We start from the raw sequence: 18287 nt of genomic DNA, 5'->3' as shown, positions 1-18287 counted from the left end.
TTCTGCAGCCAATTGCAGCTTACAGTAGAAAATGGTCAACATCCAGGCCAAGAACAGGAACATAAGAACAGGACCAAATGACTCAGACCTGCCCTACCCTTCAATGCTGTAATGGCTGATCAAACGCTTCAATGCCTTTTACCCAACTTATTCCCATAACTCTATATGCTATTGGAAAGCAGGAATCTATTAATTTCCATCTTAAATGTACTCAAAAAACCGAGCTCCCGCAGTCACTGGGGTAGATAATTCCAAAGGTTCATAACTCTCTGAGGAAGACAGATTCTCTCTATCTTCTATGTCGCACCCCCCATATTTTTAAATTGTGTCCCTTGTTCTAGACTCACTACTGGGGGAACCATCTTACCTGCATCTAAGCTATTTATCCTTTGATATATTTCATAAGTTTCAATGAGATCACCTCTTATTCTTCAATACTCTACAGAAGTAAAGACCTATTTTGACCAATCTTACCTCATAGGTAAGATTGCCACTTTAGGAACAAATCTCATGAACTTTTGTTGCTCTCCCCATATCGCATTAATATCATTCCTCAGATAAGGAGACCAAAACTGCACAAGTACACCAGGTGCACTCGAACCAAGCTCCTACATAATTTGTAGCAAAACTTCCACACTCTTTCAATAAAGGTTAATATTCCACTTGCCTTCCATTTAGCTTTATGTGTGATGGTATGCTATTTCAGTCTTAATAGGATCTGGGGTGGGGGGGTGCGGATGGTGGAGAGTTCTTTTGGACATTGCCCCTGCAACTGGACCAAGTCATCTTCCAAAGAAGAATTGTTTCACACCTCAAACAATATTTCTTCTCCTCAGGTTCCGATTGACATGAATCTTTGATGTTCTTATTCAGGTTCTTTTGATCTTGAGGCTTAGCAAAATATTGGTAGTGTCATGATTAATTCATCTTTTGAAAAACCTCTTCACAATCAAAAAAATTAACTGGTTATTATATTCTTCTTTGCTTGATCACATGCTTATCATTTACTAATATTCTATGCCCAGGGTGTTTTGAATAAGCAACATATTTGTAGATCCTCAGCAAATGCTGCAAGAAATTGGACTGATAATGGGAGAAATTTTTCAAGCTTTTGCCAATTGGTTTAAGGACTTAACATTCAGGACTAATAATACTTTTGCCCTCCGGTGTTCTCTAACTCGTCCAACTTAGCAGCTAACTGCATTTCATATCAACACAAAAAGAAAGGGAAGACCAGACGATCAAGCCCCGAAGTAATCCAATGGTTGGTGAACCATGCTTTTCGTTATCAAATACAGCTAAGTCCTGTGGAATGAAGCACTGATGCAAAACTTTAGAAAATAGCTCCAGAAAATTTATCCTGATCCCATAAAGAAATTAATAATGGCCAATGCATCAGAGGATCATAACTAATTAATCCATAAACTTCCAAAACACCAACATTCCCCCTTTACTAGGAATTCTCAATCGGCAATAAAATATCCAAATTTATCAGATCTACTGGTAATTTTTCCAGTGTAAATAGTAATTTCCTGAAAGAGCAAATGCTTCCTGACATTTGGACAGATTCTGTGCTTTATTGGCCATTCTATAAGATGACAACAATCTGTACTTATGCAGTAATTTTCATGTGATAGAATGCTCCAAGGTGCTGCATAGTTGCATTAAACCTCAGTTATGTTCTCAAAGAATATTATTTATCCAAAATGAGCAGCCCTAACAATAACCACAAAACTGAAGTCAATTTTGTGAAAAGGTCTCGAGATCAAAAGTTGGCTGCCTGGCAGAAACTGTACACATAATTGGGCCTTTCTCCAAAGGGCAGATCGTGATGATTGGAGTCCATCTTGGGTCTGTGCTGGGGTCTCAGCTTTTTACGATTTATATCAATTACTCAGAAGGTGGAGCAAAAGCATAGCAAACTCAGTTACATGGGCACAAAACATATTATTATTCATTTGGAGGAGATGGGCTTCAGTGCTGGATAAGCATTTATCACCGATCAACAGCTTATGTTGAAAAAGTGATGTTGAGCTGCCTTTTTTTGAGCAGCTGCACTCCATTTGGTCTAGGTACACTACAGTGCTGCTAGGAAGGGAGTTCCAGAATTTGGATCCTGCCACACTGAGGAAGAGTAATATATTTCCAAATCAGGATGGTGGATAGCTCAGAGGGGAAACTGCAGGTAGTGGTTTTCCCATGTATCTGTGGCCTTTCTTCCAGGTGGTGGTGGTAATGAGTTTGGAAGGTTCTGCCTAAGTAGACTTGGTGAATGTCCACAGTGTATCTTGTAGAAGGAAGTAAGTTGTGAAGAGGACATAAAGTTGATGCAGGTCATAACATCATAAAATATTGGAGCAGAATAAGGCCATTTGATCCATCAAGTCTGTTCTGCCATTTGATCCTGGATGATATGTTTCTCCACCCCATTTTCTTGCCTTCTTCCTGTAACCCTTGATCTCCTTACTAATCAAGAACATATATATCTCTGTCTTCAATACACTCAAAGACTTGGCTTCCACAGTCCTCTATGACAATGAGTACTACAGCTTAGCCATTTTCTGGCTAAATAAATATCTCCTCATCTCAGGTCTAAAGGGTTGGCCATCAGTCTGAAATTGTGCCCTCAGGTCCTAATCTCTCCTACTATGGAAACATCTTCTCCCTGTCCACTGTGATCAAGCCTCTGTGTATTCTGTAAATTTCAATCTGATCCATCCTCTTTTCTTCTAAACGCCATCAAGTACAGAGTCTTCAACTGTTCCTCATATGTCAAGCCTTACAAAGCGAGCTATTGAATATTTTTATAGTGGCAATAGATAGATTCTCATTTGGCACGGGAATCAAATGTTTGTTAGGGTCGATGGGGATGTGGAATTTGAAACTCAAACAAATAAGCCAAGATCCTGTTAAATGGCAGGGCAGGTTCAAGGAACCAAATGGCCTGTTTCTGCTCCTAATTCACATCTTTAAGTGTTTGAATGTTCATGTTTCAAAATGAAATTAAACCACTGTGTGTTTCTGTGAAGCCCTAAAAGTAATGTTTTAACTGACAAGGTTTTTGTATTTCCCCAGATACAAAGTTAGAAACTTGGTGACACAAACACAAAAAATGTCCCCTGATGCAGAACTGAACCATTCAAGCCAGAAAATCTTGCATCACAATCTGTGAGAACTGGATCATTTCAGGATAGGCTACAAAACTGCAAACAACCTCCGATTCTGATTATAATCTACATTATGTCAAATGTGAAAGGCTAAGGTGCATCCATCATCTTCCCAAGTCACAAGCAACGCCCAAACATAAAACATTCACTTCCTCCAGGTAAACTGATGATAATCTGGCTGCTTTGTTTAAAAGGTCACACCTGATCTTCATTCTATTGTTTGTTTCTCCCTTTAGAGATCACCTCTTTGGCTAAGCTTTTAGCTACCAAACCATAATCCCTTACTTCAGCCTAGTGTCACTTTCTGCTTGATTACATTTTAATGAAACATCCTGGGATATTTCCTAAATTCCAGCCACTTAATTAGATTAGTTTCGATTCCCTACAGTGTGGAAACAGGCCCTTCAGCCCAACAAGTCCATACTGCCCCTTTAAGCATCCCACCCAGACCCATCCCCCTATAACCTACACACCCCTGAACACTACAGGCAATTTAGCATGGTCGATCCACCTAGCCTCCACATCTTTGGACTGTGGGAGAAAACCGGAGCACATGGAGAGAACCCACACAGATACGGGGAGAATGTGCAAACTCCGCACAGACAGTTACCTGAGGTTGGAATCGAACCCGGGTCCCTGGCGCTGAGGCAGCAGTGCTAACCACTGAGCCACCGTGCCGCCCTAAATTAATTCAATGATGCTGAGTCCATCAGGTGCATTACTGAATTCACTGACTTCCAACTTGGTGTTGAGTCCTCTGAGGGCTCGTGATCACCAAACCCACAATGCCAGGTGAACAAAGTCCTCAAAAGCAAAGAACACATCAAGTCCTTAATGATGATCAAAGCAAATCAGTCTATAAAAGGGAGATGTATGGAACTCTTATATTCCTTGCTTCAAACCATCCAGGACTAAACATCACTGGAAATCTACTAGTTGTCAGAAAAATTATTTAGTTGCTTTGTCTATAATGCTGTTGGTTTTCCAACTGCACATTCATTATTTTTCATCATAATATGGGGCACAAAGCCCAAGAAGAGAGTGGTGCTTCAACGTAATTCAATGTCATTTCATTTGATGCAGGGAGTGTGCAGCAAAATGTATTTCCTTCTTCATCCATACATGGTTTAATCAAACTTCTTACCGAAGAACAGCACCACAAATAAAATATATAAATGTAACCGAGATTTTAACATGTCTTCTTTCATTCTGTTTCAGTCATAAATTGAATTTTGTTCAAACCCTGGCTGGTTAATGAGAACATCAGAGGAAAAGGCTGAAGAAGACCTTAGTCTCATAATAAAAACACTGTTGCTCATCATGACAGCCAACCAATGCATTTGTGTGATATTCTTATTTTAGAGAAGGCTAAAACATGTGAGCAGGCAACTGTGACAAAACATGAGACAGAGAGACATTTTGTTTGAGTATCTTAATATTTGATACAAATCTGCACCTTCAGATACTTGTAAACAGTCGTGCAATTGAGAGTGTTTTAATTGAGTTAACACCTCACCAAATAGTTCAGTAACATCAAAGCGAAATCAACATTTACAGATAGACATGCAGCTGGAATTCTCCAGTGATCTCACTTGCATAAATACCTGGGTGGGTTTATTCGGACAACTTCCCAATAAATTAATTAGCACTTTAAACAACCAAGTATAACAGAATAAAACTGCAATTTGATTCTAACACTTTTTTACTGTTTATTAGACAATTTTCATATTTATCTTCATCATCTTATCTTCATTTAGCATTTGGCTCTTTGGCACATGCACTGAGATATGCAGGCAGTTAAAGACATGATTATTCTTTCTTCCAGTGTCCTCTGTTCCATTTCCAGAAGCCATACAGGCCCTTAACTTCTCAACATTTTGTTATTAATACAGCATCATAAAGTAGTAGGGGATGAATAGCTTACAAAGGTTAACCTAGTGAGGCTTTGTCTCTGCTGCTACCAGGGGTTATTAAGCAGGGGTCAGGTGGCTCTTTCAGAGAAGAGAATATCAGCAGAATGGTTGCTCAAAGCCAACGTGTGTCTTTTTTTAAAAACACAGTCATGCTATTCTGCCAGGGACTAATATTGATTTAGGAATCTGAATGGTGAAGGATCAGCCTTTGCCAAAGCTCTTTAATGGAGTCACACCATTGGTATCACACTTCCCAATTCTGTAACTAGACAAGGAGTGAGGGTGGGATTACACCAAAAATTTGCTTTTGATAGAATAAAACTAAAATGATCTTGACTGGAGTTCCAATGACAAAACAACATGTGAGGTTTTGAAGCTGTGGCAGCCAAAGGAATGATGTGGAGACCATGGAAGGCAGCTTGTTATCTTGCTCACTCTTACCTGGAAGTCCTCCTCTGGGACCTGAGAGGCTGCTATGAGGTAAGATTATCCACGCGTATGTGAAAGAGCACAACCTCTCCAATTAAACTGGTGCAGATGAAAGTGGAAGATGAAAGATGAAAATCAGCTGCTGGGATGTGCTGCCTCCATACTGAAGACAATGCACCTTAAAGATCCAGGAGTGGATGGGTTAAGTTAGCATCATGGTTGTGAGCCATTATCCAAAACAGACCACAAATGACCTTGCTTTATAAATATATGATAGGGTACTACACCTGGTAATATTGAGAATATCAACATAAGATGTAGGCACAAACTGTCCCTATATTAAAGCAGCCTGTAGATAATGAGAATACTGTGAGATAAATGACTACAATTTCTAGAATTGGTTGTCTCAATCTTGAGCCTCACACACATGAGATTTGATGTCAAGTATAACTCAATTACAGGAAGGCAAGCATATGCAATTCCAGCCCTTACATCTACACTTGATCAAGCCACCACTGAATGTGATGAGAGAGTGCTCTTAAGTTGTCAGGAGCAAGGTGACTTGTTATGCTGAGTTGTGCCTGACATCTATTTTCCACGTAGCAAATGCTTAGACCTGGATTTGAGCAATTGGGCAACAACTATTTCCTTTGGAAGAAGTTGATATGGTATAATGTTTCCTTGAAGGCAATAAGTCACAAAGACAGCATGGCTGACAACGAAAGCCTGAAGACAAATCAATCTTTTTTGACAGACTCAATAATCTAATATCTGAATTAGATGGGACCACAGTGTGCCAGGGTAATGTTGAGAAATTAAATCTGGGAAGTTCCATCTGTTCATCTGTAATTCATCTACAATTGGTTCCATTTGATTCTAAATAGATCTCTAAGTAAGCATTAGAATAGACAGTAGGGCCTTAGCACTACACACAGCACAAGGTTTGCCAGTGCTCTATCACAGTAAGTTTTAGGTGAACCTTGAATGATCAAAAAACATTGGCAAAGGCCCGGAAGCAATTTGCCAGCTGGCCCTCAATTATTAACGGGATGTGTAAGAGAAAATAATGATAGAGTTTAGCATTAAATGACAGAATTATAATCAATAGTCCAAAATGCTGAAATCATTACCATTAGAGTTGTATAGAATTATCTAACTCAGCAAAGTGAAATGTTGACAAAACTCTTCATAAGAATTGGGAGAAAGAACACATCAAGATGAACTTTAACTAAAATATTCAGCGCATATTTATTAGGAGCATTTAATTTCTTCACGGTTCCAGATGTCTTGTAGATTTCTTTTAAGAAACAGCTTCTAACTATAGATCTAACTCACCAGTAGGGGATGCTTCCAGGACATGGCCCACGTACGGTCCTTCCCTGAAGAGAGGTTTGTTATCATTCTGATCAATAATTGTGATGTACAGGGTGGCTGGTCCTTCAAGGAGTTTCCCAGTGGGCTCGGTAATTTCAACTTGCAGCTATTTGAGATAGAAATGGATTGAGTAAGTTGAATTATTACAGTGACAAAAGCATACACCAAAAATTTTTTCACATCAGCAATTTCCTTTCAAAAGTCCTGGACTAGGGTAACAAGTTAATCCCAGAGGAATTCCACCAAAAATAAGTAACATTCTAAAGATTTCTCAGCTCACAGAAAATCAATTCACATTTACATCTTACTCAACCTATTTGCAATCAGCTGCAAAAATAAGCCAAAAAAACACTGTAAAAAATAGTATTAAGATGCACTTTGAGACTGTGTCTAATTTTATTCCACTCTTCACAATCTAGGACTATTGAATTGAAGGAATGATAAAATTCATAGACATTTCCAGGAAAAAAATTATTATTTGGCCATCATGCTATTTGACAGTGCTTTGCGACAGGTAACCAATTAGTCTCGCACCCCCTCCATTCTTCCTATGGAACTTTGTACATTTTTATTTTCATAGTTCCAATTCTCTTTCATAAGTTTCTCTTGAATCTGTTCTAATCACCCTCTCAGACTGAGATGAACCAAGACATTACTTTTGATCGTGCAAGTAATTGAATACTTTATGCAGCCGCGTAATAATTCATGACTTTTGTAATAAACACATCAAAATAGCTATTTCTGTTAAAAGACCAAATACTGCAATGTAAGCACGGTAATTTTTTGTTCACAATTTCTGCTGACGATAATTTCAAACCTCGAATGTGGTGTAGTCTTTCCCATCTTTGTGAACAACCAGAAAGATCTCTGCTTTTATTTTTGTCTTGCAGTAAACTTGATGCAACATTGAATCATTTGATAGTGTTCCCAATCCCAAATTCAGAAATTTGAGAGTTCAAGCATCAGTAATGCGGGGAATGCTACATTATCAGATGTGCCAATCTTCACATCAAATACTAAATTGAGGTCTTGTATGTTTCATTTGGAGGTCTCCTTTGGGGTTATTTGATGAACAGCAAAGGATCAACCAAGGTGAGTGATTTAGATTCCTTCTTTAATCAACAAAAGGAATTAGAGTTTGGACAGAAAATTCTCTGAGCAACTAATTGGCACAAACACTAACACAGAAAAAGGAGGAAATCGAAAATGGGTGTCAATTAAGGCAAAAATGTGTGAAAATAAATCCTCTTGGCTGAGTAAAAAAGACATTAAAATGTGAAGGCTTGTGGAGGGAGGGTGTGGTAATATCAGGAAAATGGAGAACAAACATCACGGGTTCAAGCTCTCAGTTTAAACCAATAATGAAACCTCGAGGCTACAAAATACCCAAACAGAAAACGTGGTGGCATTCTTTGAGTTTGTGTCGTGCTTCATTAGAACATTGCAGCAGGCACAGAAAAGAAATATTAGCATGAGAGCTGGGTTAATCACTGAAATAACCAGCCACTGGAAGATCTGAGTCATTCCCATGGACACAGTGGAAGTGCTCTGTAAAGCAGTGAAGCAGACTGTTTGGTCTCACCAATGTAAAGGAGCCTGCAATGTGAGCAGTGAATGCGGAGGATGAAATTGAAAGTAGTACAGACCTGCGCCCAGCAGTGTTCCATAAGGATCACTGCTGGATCTACTGCTTTTCATTGTTTATTTAAATGATTTGGATGCAAATATAGGAGGTATGGTTAGTAAGTTGGAAGATGACACCAAAATAGGTTGTATAGTGAACAGTGAAAAAGGTTAGGACAGAGCACAATGGGACCTTGATCACACAGGCCGAGTGGCAGATGAAGTTGAATTTAGATAAATATATGGGGTGTTGCATTTTGGTCAGGCAAACTGGGGCAGGACTTACATGCTTAAATGTAAGGCCCTGGGGAAATACTCCACTGGGAAACAAGATGTGAAGGTGTGTAAGTGGTAGCTATGGGAGATGGCTGACTTTTAATGGATATTGGTGGACAATAGAGAAATAGAGAAGTCAAGGAAATGGAGGAAAGAGTCAGAGACAGACAGAGTGAAGGTGAAAAGAGCATGGAAATTAGGAACAAATTCGATTAATGTTTCCAATTTTGGATAAGAGCAAGAGGCAGCAACAAGTAAACCATCAGTGCATCAGAGAAAGAGTGAAGGGTAGGACATTCCTTCTGTGGAGATGGATGGTGGGATGGAGTGGGGGAGGGGTGAGAGACAGACGGAAAGAGAGAAAAACAGTAACAGAAAATAATTGGAGCAGGAAGTGGGGAAAGGAGAGGAGAGAGATACAGAAAAAGGAGATAGACGGACAGACAGACAGCCAGAGAAAGTGCCTTGTCCAAAAGGCATCAGTTAAAGCCTACTTTAGGAAATGCCTGACACCAGGGTAAAAAAGAGCCTGGCAAAGTTAGGAATGATCCAAATGGACATGTAGATTGGGCACAGATTGTTACCCTTTTCAGTATTAAAGCTACCCAAAAACCAGGTTCTAGCACTCCGACATCACCTTTGTATTATGCCAACGCAATACCTGTCTACTGGGGCTAGGGACTGCTGGATGTCTTATGTGCTTACAAATTGCAGTGATTATACCGCAAAACATAAATAATTGGTTATGAAGCACTGCAAAATGTCCTCAAGACATGATGAAATATGATAGCTCTTTATTCTCCAGCTACACAGCACAAAGTCAAGCCGTAAGCTCAAACTGGATATGCTGAATAGAAAAAGATAGCACTCTTATATCAAGCATACCTAACACAAAGATTAAATTTGAATTTATATCATAAATTTAATTTTTTGTCCTGAAGAATATTTTCTCAGGAGCATTCCATGACATTTCTATCCCTTTAATTTTAAGGACTATTCATTGAACCCTTAAACCAAATAATTTTCTGATATCAGACACAGAATGTTTAAAGACTGCAAAGAACCTTGCATACTCAAAGGTTAGAATCACAGTACCATTTTAAAAACTGTATAAACCATTTTGTTTTATTTTCAAGCTAGAAAAGAAGCTTCTCTGCACATAACTTATTTTCTCTGAGGTGTTGGTGGTAATGTGTTTGACATTTCCAGTGAGATACTTCATGCAAAGCATTAATAAATATTTGGAATGGGCTTTTTAGGGCTAAATCTACACTGTAACCATCACAAAGTACTTGAAGAACTGTAATGCAACTTTAAAAGAGAAAATAAAAATCAGAAAATAATGATCGCAAAACTTTCATTTCATAGATATTGCATCCCAACAGGAATTGGAATAATTTAAGGAGAAATATTGTTCAAATGAGCCTAAAACACACACAGACACGTGCAGATTATCTTTCTAGCTGCATAGTGTCAAAGGATCACAGAATTGTTATGCCGCAGAGGCAGCCACTTGGCCCATCGTGCCTACCCCAATTCCTTAAACAAGCATCATTACTTGGTGCCAATCTACTTGGTATCGCATTCCCAACAGAAGGTAGAGGCAGAGCATTGGAGGTATATACAATAGTGTCCTCTCCATTCTACTCATGCCCCCTTCAGACTGCCCATTTATGAACAGCAAGCCTAGCAGTGTTACCGACACGCTTCGAGTGTGGACACGTCAAGTGTATTTAACAGAAGGGGAATCCAGGCTTTGAGCTGCACCATTACATTGAACACCAACCGCAAGAACTGACAGTCAGTATGAGAAAAGCTGCTCTCTCTGCAGAGCTTATTTGCATATTTGAACTTGTCATTGCTTGGGCTTTGACCATGTAAATAGGGGAGGTAGTGGTATGGGTGGGTTGGTGGTGGGGGAAGTGGAGGGAATGAGGTGTGAAGCTCACAGTTTTTGTTGGACTTCTATTCCCTCAAATTATGTTCTCCAGCTTGCTAAAGGCTGTTTTGTGCCTTTCTTATCACAAGCCTTGCTGTACTGTAGCAGTTCATGATGATTCGTCAATACAAGTCAGGGGGCCCATTAATGATTCCAGGAAACCTAGACAGATCATGATCACATGACAAGCAGATGTCTGACTGTGTCATATTTTTGGCAAACAAACAGAATTGGCAAAGTTAGAAATTTGAGTTAATAAGAGTATAGAACCAATATTCTAAATGTCATAGATAATGGGAACTGCAGATGCTATTCAAGATAATAAAATGTGAGGCTGGATGAACACAGCAGGCCAAGCAGCATCGCTCCTGAGATGCTGCTTGGCCTGCTGTGTTCATCCAGCCTCACATTCTAAATGTCATGACATCTTAACAGTTTCATCCCAAGCCTGTTGCTGTTTACTATGCTGTAAAATAGAACTCTTCCATTATATTAAGAAACTGACCTGTAACAAACATGACTTTATCCTTTCTTTTGAATTAGACTTTCCTCTTGACAATTCTAAGTAATGATGTAGGCCAGCAAAACACTCAACACTATCCTTCTATACCAGGGAAAGCTCCCTCTTATGTTCGAGAATGAAAAAAAAAGACAAATAAGCCTTCTATTAACTTATTAAAAATTCACCAGCATTGCTCAATTTTAAACAACACGATCTAGCTATCATACCTTTATTAAAATTTTGAACAAAGCAATGCCAAATGAATGTGATTACCACTAATCTCTTGATATTAAGAAGTATAGCTAGCAGAGGGCAGCAGTTGGTTGAGATTCCATTGCTTTGCACAGAGGGCGATAAACACAAAATAAATGTCGAAGGAGTTAAATAAAGAGATGACATGGTAAACTGGATGCATATTTCAGAGAAAGGGAATTTGAGACATTAGTGTTTATGTCTAACCTATTAACTGTATATTCTCTTCCAGTGCTGCACATTCCTATGTTCTACCATGCTAATCGCTCACATGCTAATCCAGAAAACGAAAATTTCTACAGCAATGTCTTTGCTTCTAGCTAAATAATAGCAAGCACAAAAATGAAGTACTGTTAGAACCTATGTTTTTTTTTCATTATTTTACTTTTCTCAATTTTCTTCTGTTTGGAGCTGTGAACTGTGGTCAGAGAGCTGGAGGAGACCTTTGAACTGTGAGCAGCAGCACGTTTTTTCCAAATATAACAATCAAATTTCTCTTTGTTTTTTAATGCCAGGCCTTGATGCTAATTACAAGTTGGTTCTTGTTCAAAATACCTGAATGACTGTTCAACTCCAGAGAGGTATTATGGTCAAACAGATGACAGATGTTTGAAAGTTAACAGGGCCTCATATGAAGTTACAGAGCCCAGCAGCCAAAGAAAGGGAACGCAATAAAAGCAGAACCAAAGTTTGAACCCTGTTTAATTCAGAAGGATCTTTCCCGTCAAAGCTATGGAATTGAGATTTGATTGCTCCCTGGTTATCATTTCATTATCAACTTTGTGACAGTTTGGAGAATAGAATCTCCAAAGTAAGTGAATATTTCTCAAAGCCTACTGGAAGCTATTTGCATGCATAGGTGTTCACAGAAACCAAACAAAATACAATCCCATCACTGACAATGTTATGTATCGTGGAGACTGCTTAAGTGAACTGGCAAGTTCATATTCATATTTCATCCTTTTTTTTATTCCCTTACCAGTGTCGGTTGTGTATTCGTCTTTGTGAGAATGGGGACTAGAATTGAAGAGTATTGCATTTAAATTATAAACAACTTAAAATTCCTTGAAGTTTGCTGTGCTAAAGCTACTGTATTATTAATAACCTTCTGAATCTTTTGTTCAGGCTATAAAGCTGGAGACCTGTATCTATTATTCACAAAGTCTGATACTGGTTATTCAAAAGCTCTGGTTAAGAACAATTTGTGTCAATTTTGATGGTTTTTGAAGTTTTAAGTTTTCTGTGTTCAGAGTGCAGAGACGGGGGAGGCTGATTTGATTTGACTGTCTATCTCTGCCCAGTAACAACACAATAATCAGATAAACCTGTGAAACTCTAAACTTCACAGCAGTAACCTTGAGAATATCTACCAGAATCCTGGGAACTTGGACAGAACAGCAATTTGTATTTATATCATGTCTTTTTTAGGTGAAAAATGGATTTACTGGGCGAGGATCAATTATGCTTTCATAACAACAAATTATAGTTTCGCTTTCACTATTTATTGCCACCATAACTTTTTCCTTCAGTGAAATTTTCTGCTTAAATACATCATTATGTTTTTTCCCCTTCTGCATTATGCTGAAATTAACTGCTATGTTAATGGTCATAGTCCAGTTGCTTGTCAGGAGTGGGTTAGTTTATTTGAGAAAGAAAAACATGTCACAAGTTATGAAGTAAATATAACAAAAATGAACTAATTTCTGCACGTACAGCTTGCAAAGCCCAAGCTGACTAAATAAAAGGCAGAGCTGCCACATGAACTCCTTTGAGGTGAAGTCTCTTGAAGGCAAGGAACACAAAGAACACACACCATTTCCCAATTACGAGTATTAGATTCTCTGCACTTACTAAGATGAAGCAATCCTAACGTATGAAAGAAAAACTAACTGCTTTATAGCAAATGGAGAGTAAGTTTCAATAATTTCTTCACCCTTTCAAACTTAAAACAAAACCCTTGTTCCTCCTACAACTGTAGAAGTTACAAAAATAAAGATTTTCTCTGTGGAGGGAGGGTGTGAAGGGAATCTCAGAAGCTTTTGATGTTTTTGAATTATTTTGCTCTTCAAGTTCCCTTTGAATCCTGCCAGGATTTTTTGGGCCCAAGCTATGCCTGCCTCTTTGTAGGTTACGTGGAACAATCCCTCTTCCGTACCTGCACTGGCCCTAAACCCCACCTCTTCCTCCGGTACATTGATGACTGTATTGGTGCCGCCTCGTGCTCCCATGAGGAGCTTGAACAGTTCATCCTCTTCACCAACACCTTCCACCCCAACCTTAAGTTCACCTGGACCATCTTCAACACATCTCTCACCTTCCTGGACTTCTCTGTCTCCGTCTCAGGCAACCTAGAAACTGATATCCATTTCAAGCCCACCGACTCCCATAGCTTCCCAGAATACACCTCCTCCCATCCAACTTCCTGCAAAAATTTCATCCCCTATTCCAAATTCCTTCGCCTCCACCACATCTGCTCCCAGGATGAGGCATTCCACTCCTGTATATCTCAGATGTCCTCGTTTTTCAAGGAACGCAACATCTCCCCTGCAGTGTTTGAGAACACCCTCGACCGTGTCCCCCGCATTTCCCGCAACTCATCCCTCACACCCCATCCCTGCAATAACTGCCAAAAGAAAATCCCCCTCGTCCTCATATACCACCCCACCAACCTCTGGATCCAACGTATCATTCCCCAACACTTCCGCCATCTGCAATCCAACCCCACCACCAAAGACATTTTTCCATCCCCACCCTTGTCTGCTTTCCAGAGGGACCACTCTCTGTGTGACTCCCTTGTCCGCTCCACACTCCCCTCCAACCCTACTACACCCGGCACTTTCCCCTGCAACCGCAGGAAGTGCTACATTTTCCCCCATACCTCCTCTCTCATCCCCATCCCAGGCCCAAGATGGCTTTCCACATCAAGCAGATGTTCAACTGCACGCTTGCCAATGTGGTATACTGCATCTGCTGTACCCGTTGTGGCCTCCTCTACATTGGGGAAACCAAGCGGAGGCTTGGGGAACGCTTTGCAGAACACCTTCACTCGGTTCGCAATAAACAACTGCACCTCCCAGTCGCAAACCATTTCCACTCCCCCTCCCATTCCTTAGACAATGTGCCCATCATGGGCCTCCTGCAGTGCCATAATGATGCCACCCGTAGGTTGCAGGAACAGCAACTCATATTCCGCTTCGGAACCCTGCAGCCCAATGGTATCAATGTGGATTTCACAGGCTTCAAAATCTCCCCTTTCCCCACTGCATCCCAAAACCAGCCAGCTTGTCCCCACTTCCCTAGCCTGTTCTTCCTCTAACCTATTCCCTCCTCCCACCTCAAGCCACATCCCCATTTCCTACCTACTAACCTCATCCCGCCCCCTTGACCTGTCTGTCCTCCCCGGACTGACCTATCCCCTCCTTACCTCCCCACCTACACTCACCTCTACTGGCTCCATCACCGCCTCTTTAACATGTCTCCTCTCCACCTATCTTCTCCTCTATCCATCTTCGATCCAACTCCCCCTCTCTCCCGATTTATTTCAGAACCTTCTCCCCCTCCCCCTTTTCTGATGAATGGTCTGGGCCCGAAATGTCAGCTTTTGTGCTCCTAAGATGTTTCTTGGCCTGCTGTGTTCATCCAACCCCACAGTTTGTTATCTCGGATTTTACACATCCACTGTTCTGCAGTAGTCCATTTAAATAATTGTCTTTTGAATGTTCCTACCAATTTCATAACCTCACATTTTCCTGCATTAAATTCCATCTGCCAAATTTTTTCTCACTCCCACAACTTATCTATAGACCCTCATCACAACATGCTCTCCAACTTATTTTACTATCAGTACATTTGGATATAATATACACTGTTCTCTCCTCTTCTGAGCTCACATTAAAATCAAAACATTTACTCAGTTTCTTTCTTCAAAGATAATGCCAGGCCCAGAACTTCCCCAGAAGTTTATGTTTTTATTGAAGAGTGAGAATCGCTTTGCAGACAGCCATGTATTACTGTTGCAAAAATCAAAAAGTTATGAGCAATAATAGAAGATAATAAAGTGTGAAGCTGGATGAACACAGCAGGCCAAGCAGCATCTCAGGAGCTCCTCAGATTAGTCATAAAAATATTTTGCTTTTGTTTTCTTTTGTGCGATACACCTGTGTTATTTTGCTAAAGAAAATCAGCGGACTCATATGATTATATTTAGTGATTAACCACAATGGTATCCAGCTGCAAAAATAAACCCTTTGACCTGTCAAGCGAGGTTTCATTCTGTGATTTGACTTGTCCCAAGTTACCAAGACCTGGGATCAGACCAATTAATGTTATAAAATGAATATATGCATGCAAACGGCCTCTTTTTTAAAAAATCACAACTACTTTGTTTGAGTGGATTTTCCATGAATAATTAACGTTGAACATATTTACAGCTTTTGTCCGTTTTATTACATTTCCAAGAGCATTTCAAATTCATACTAATTAACACCAAATACATGAGGATTATTCTGACCATGTGACAAGGCAATTGCTTGAGGCTTGCAATAATTAAATTAGAATAGTTTATGCCTTTAAATGAAATTAAAATGACAACAGAATTTTTTCTTTCTTTCATGCACTATCTGGTTGAGTTTAAAAAATAAAGCCAGGATTCTTGCATAATCAGGTCGATGCGTGAATTGTTTAAAATTACTAGGTGGTATCCAGTTTCTGGATTCCTGCATCTATTCGCAACATTTTCTGCTGGGGCTAGATAAAGACCCTGCCCTCTCAATCAGATAGTTCATTTGGAGGAGAATGTACCTCATAATCCTCTACAATTTTCCTGCTGTCCCAACAGCTTCTGAAGAAGTCATGGTTCACACTCACTGTGAGGGGTTTGGATTTGGCAAGCTTTTTTAAAGATCGATTTTAAACCTCAAACTCATGTCTCTTCATGATCGCCATGCACTCTTCCAGTCTCCCTTTCCAATGGGGTAAAGCTTTGGTTGTTGAAACATTACATGATACTTTCAAACTGACACGTTTATTAGGTTGTAAGACCAACAGTTTTCGTTTTAAACTTATTAAGCAGCTTGCTGAGGGATTTTTTTTCATGGGCATTTCCAAAGTGGCATTGTTATTGTATGGATCATTGGCTTTGTACATGGTGCAGACTGCGTAAGGCCTCCCTCCCCAATATTACTGTGGGTCTACCTACATCAAACAGATTGCAGCTCGATATTACATTGTCAAGGATAACTAGTGATGAGTAATAAATACTCGCCTAGCCAGCAACAACCACATACCATGAATGAGTTTTAAAAGCGAGTGTGGAGGTCACAGGGAAGACACGACAGGGTGTGTGATGGTAAGGGAATTTGGGGTGGGGCTATGGAACATGAGGGTGTGCAAGAGATGACAGATAAAGTACCCAAGAGCCTCGAATACAACTCAACTAACAACAAACGAAAGAATTGAAGACTGACACTAGTCTCTATCCAAACTTTTGTAGCTACCTCCAAATTGTTACCAGGTCAGTCCATCTGAATCTATTTCATTCCTACCTCCACAGAGGAATGATATTGTTTGCAGGAGCCACCTATATGGAGGCAACTCTGCCAAAGTGTTTTGATTTGAGCTTCCTAACTTGTTAGCAAGTATCCAACCGTTAATGGCATTCTGCAGAGGGAAGCAGTAAGTGACAATGTATTTGTATGAAATGTGTTGAGATCATGCCGCTACAAATAATTACATGACAGGCAAAAATAGTTTCTTGTAGAATTGTAAAAGTTTGCTGAAGTTTGGTTTGCATAATCATACCTCTTACAGCCAGTTGGAGTAACTAACCAATTTATCCTGGTGAATTGATCTTGTTTCTACAAATTGTGCAATTAAAAAGACCATTTTAAATTGTCAGTACCAGATCAATAAAAAAAAGTGTATGAATGGATTGGAAAGGGGTAAAAGAAAAGAAAATTTTATCCATCTTTGCGGTCATTTGACTCAGTCCAATACAATGTCTTTATACTGAGATAAACTCAAATAAGTGCAGATTTTATTAAAAGTAATGCTTAAGCTGAATACGGTGTAAACAAAAGATCAGAATACAATCCAACATTAATGCAACCTTTGGCATAACTGATACAGAACCTACCACTGTCGCATCATTTCTATGTTAATTCTAGTGATCACAACATTGGACAGCTAATTTGACAAAACAAAGAACTGCAGATGTTGAAGATCTGAAACTAATTTGATTATGTCTTATAGTATTTCAGCTAATTTGGACCTTTTTGCTTTTCATATTAATATTCCTGTGAATTGTTGATCAGAAAGGGAAGCCTTTTAAGGTTAGGTCTGGATGCTTCTCTGCTTTTTTTACCAAATTAAGTGAATAGTTCACTGTTTGATAATACATACATTATACTTCCAGTGTCCCTAGTGTCCAGTGCATGGATTATAACTGAAGCAGATGAAAACATAGGAGCATCTAACACTATGTCGATGGTTTTCTTAGTACTGGATTGAATATGAACTATAATGGAATGTAAAAAGGTGATTATGTTAACTCTGAGATGTGTTCATTTTTTAAATCAGCTGTTTGATTTTTGCAGGAGTGTACCTGTGGATTTCACTGTACTTGCTAATTCTTTGAACAATGATTTACATAGAGTTGACACCTTAGCACAGTTGGCAATCACAAGAATGTTTAAATGCATAATCTTCATTAGTGCATATTCTCCATGGATAATCATTATTTACATTCCTAAATTATTTTGAAAGTTACATGTTACAATCTAATTTATAATTTGAATAAAAATATTTTTCAATCA

General features: G+C 39.3%; 1 protein-coding gene across 1 annotated transcript in view; it reads right to left on the bottom strand.

The window, feature by feature from the left end:
- Positions 1–18287, bottom strand: part of cdh13 (cadherin 13, H-cadherin (heart)) — a 1035536-nt gene that overhangs the window by 495741 nt on the left and 521508 nt on the right. The window contains exon 6 of the mRNA XM_059651748.1: positions 6845–6989. Within this exon, the coding sequence (XP_059507731.1) occupies positions 6845–6989 (145 nt within the window). The remainder of the gene's footprint in view (positions 1–6844; positions 6990–18287) is intronic.

The sequence above is a fragment of the Stegostoma tigrinum genome, chromosome 16 (assembly GCF_030684315.1).
Source record: "Stegostoma tigrinum isolate sSteTig4 chromosome 16, sSteTig4.hap1, whole genome shotgun sequence".
Lineage (NCBI taxonomy): Eukaryota > Metazoa > Chordata > Chondrichthyes > Orectolobiformes > Stegostomatidae > Stegostoma > Stegostoma tigrinum.
The sequence above is the reverse complement of the archived record's forward strand: the minus strand, read 5'-3'. Positions and strand labels throughout refer to the sequence as shown.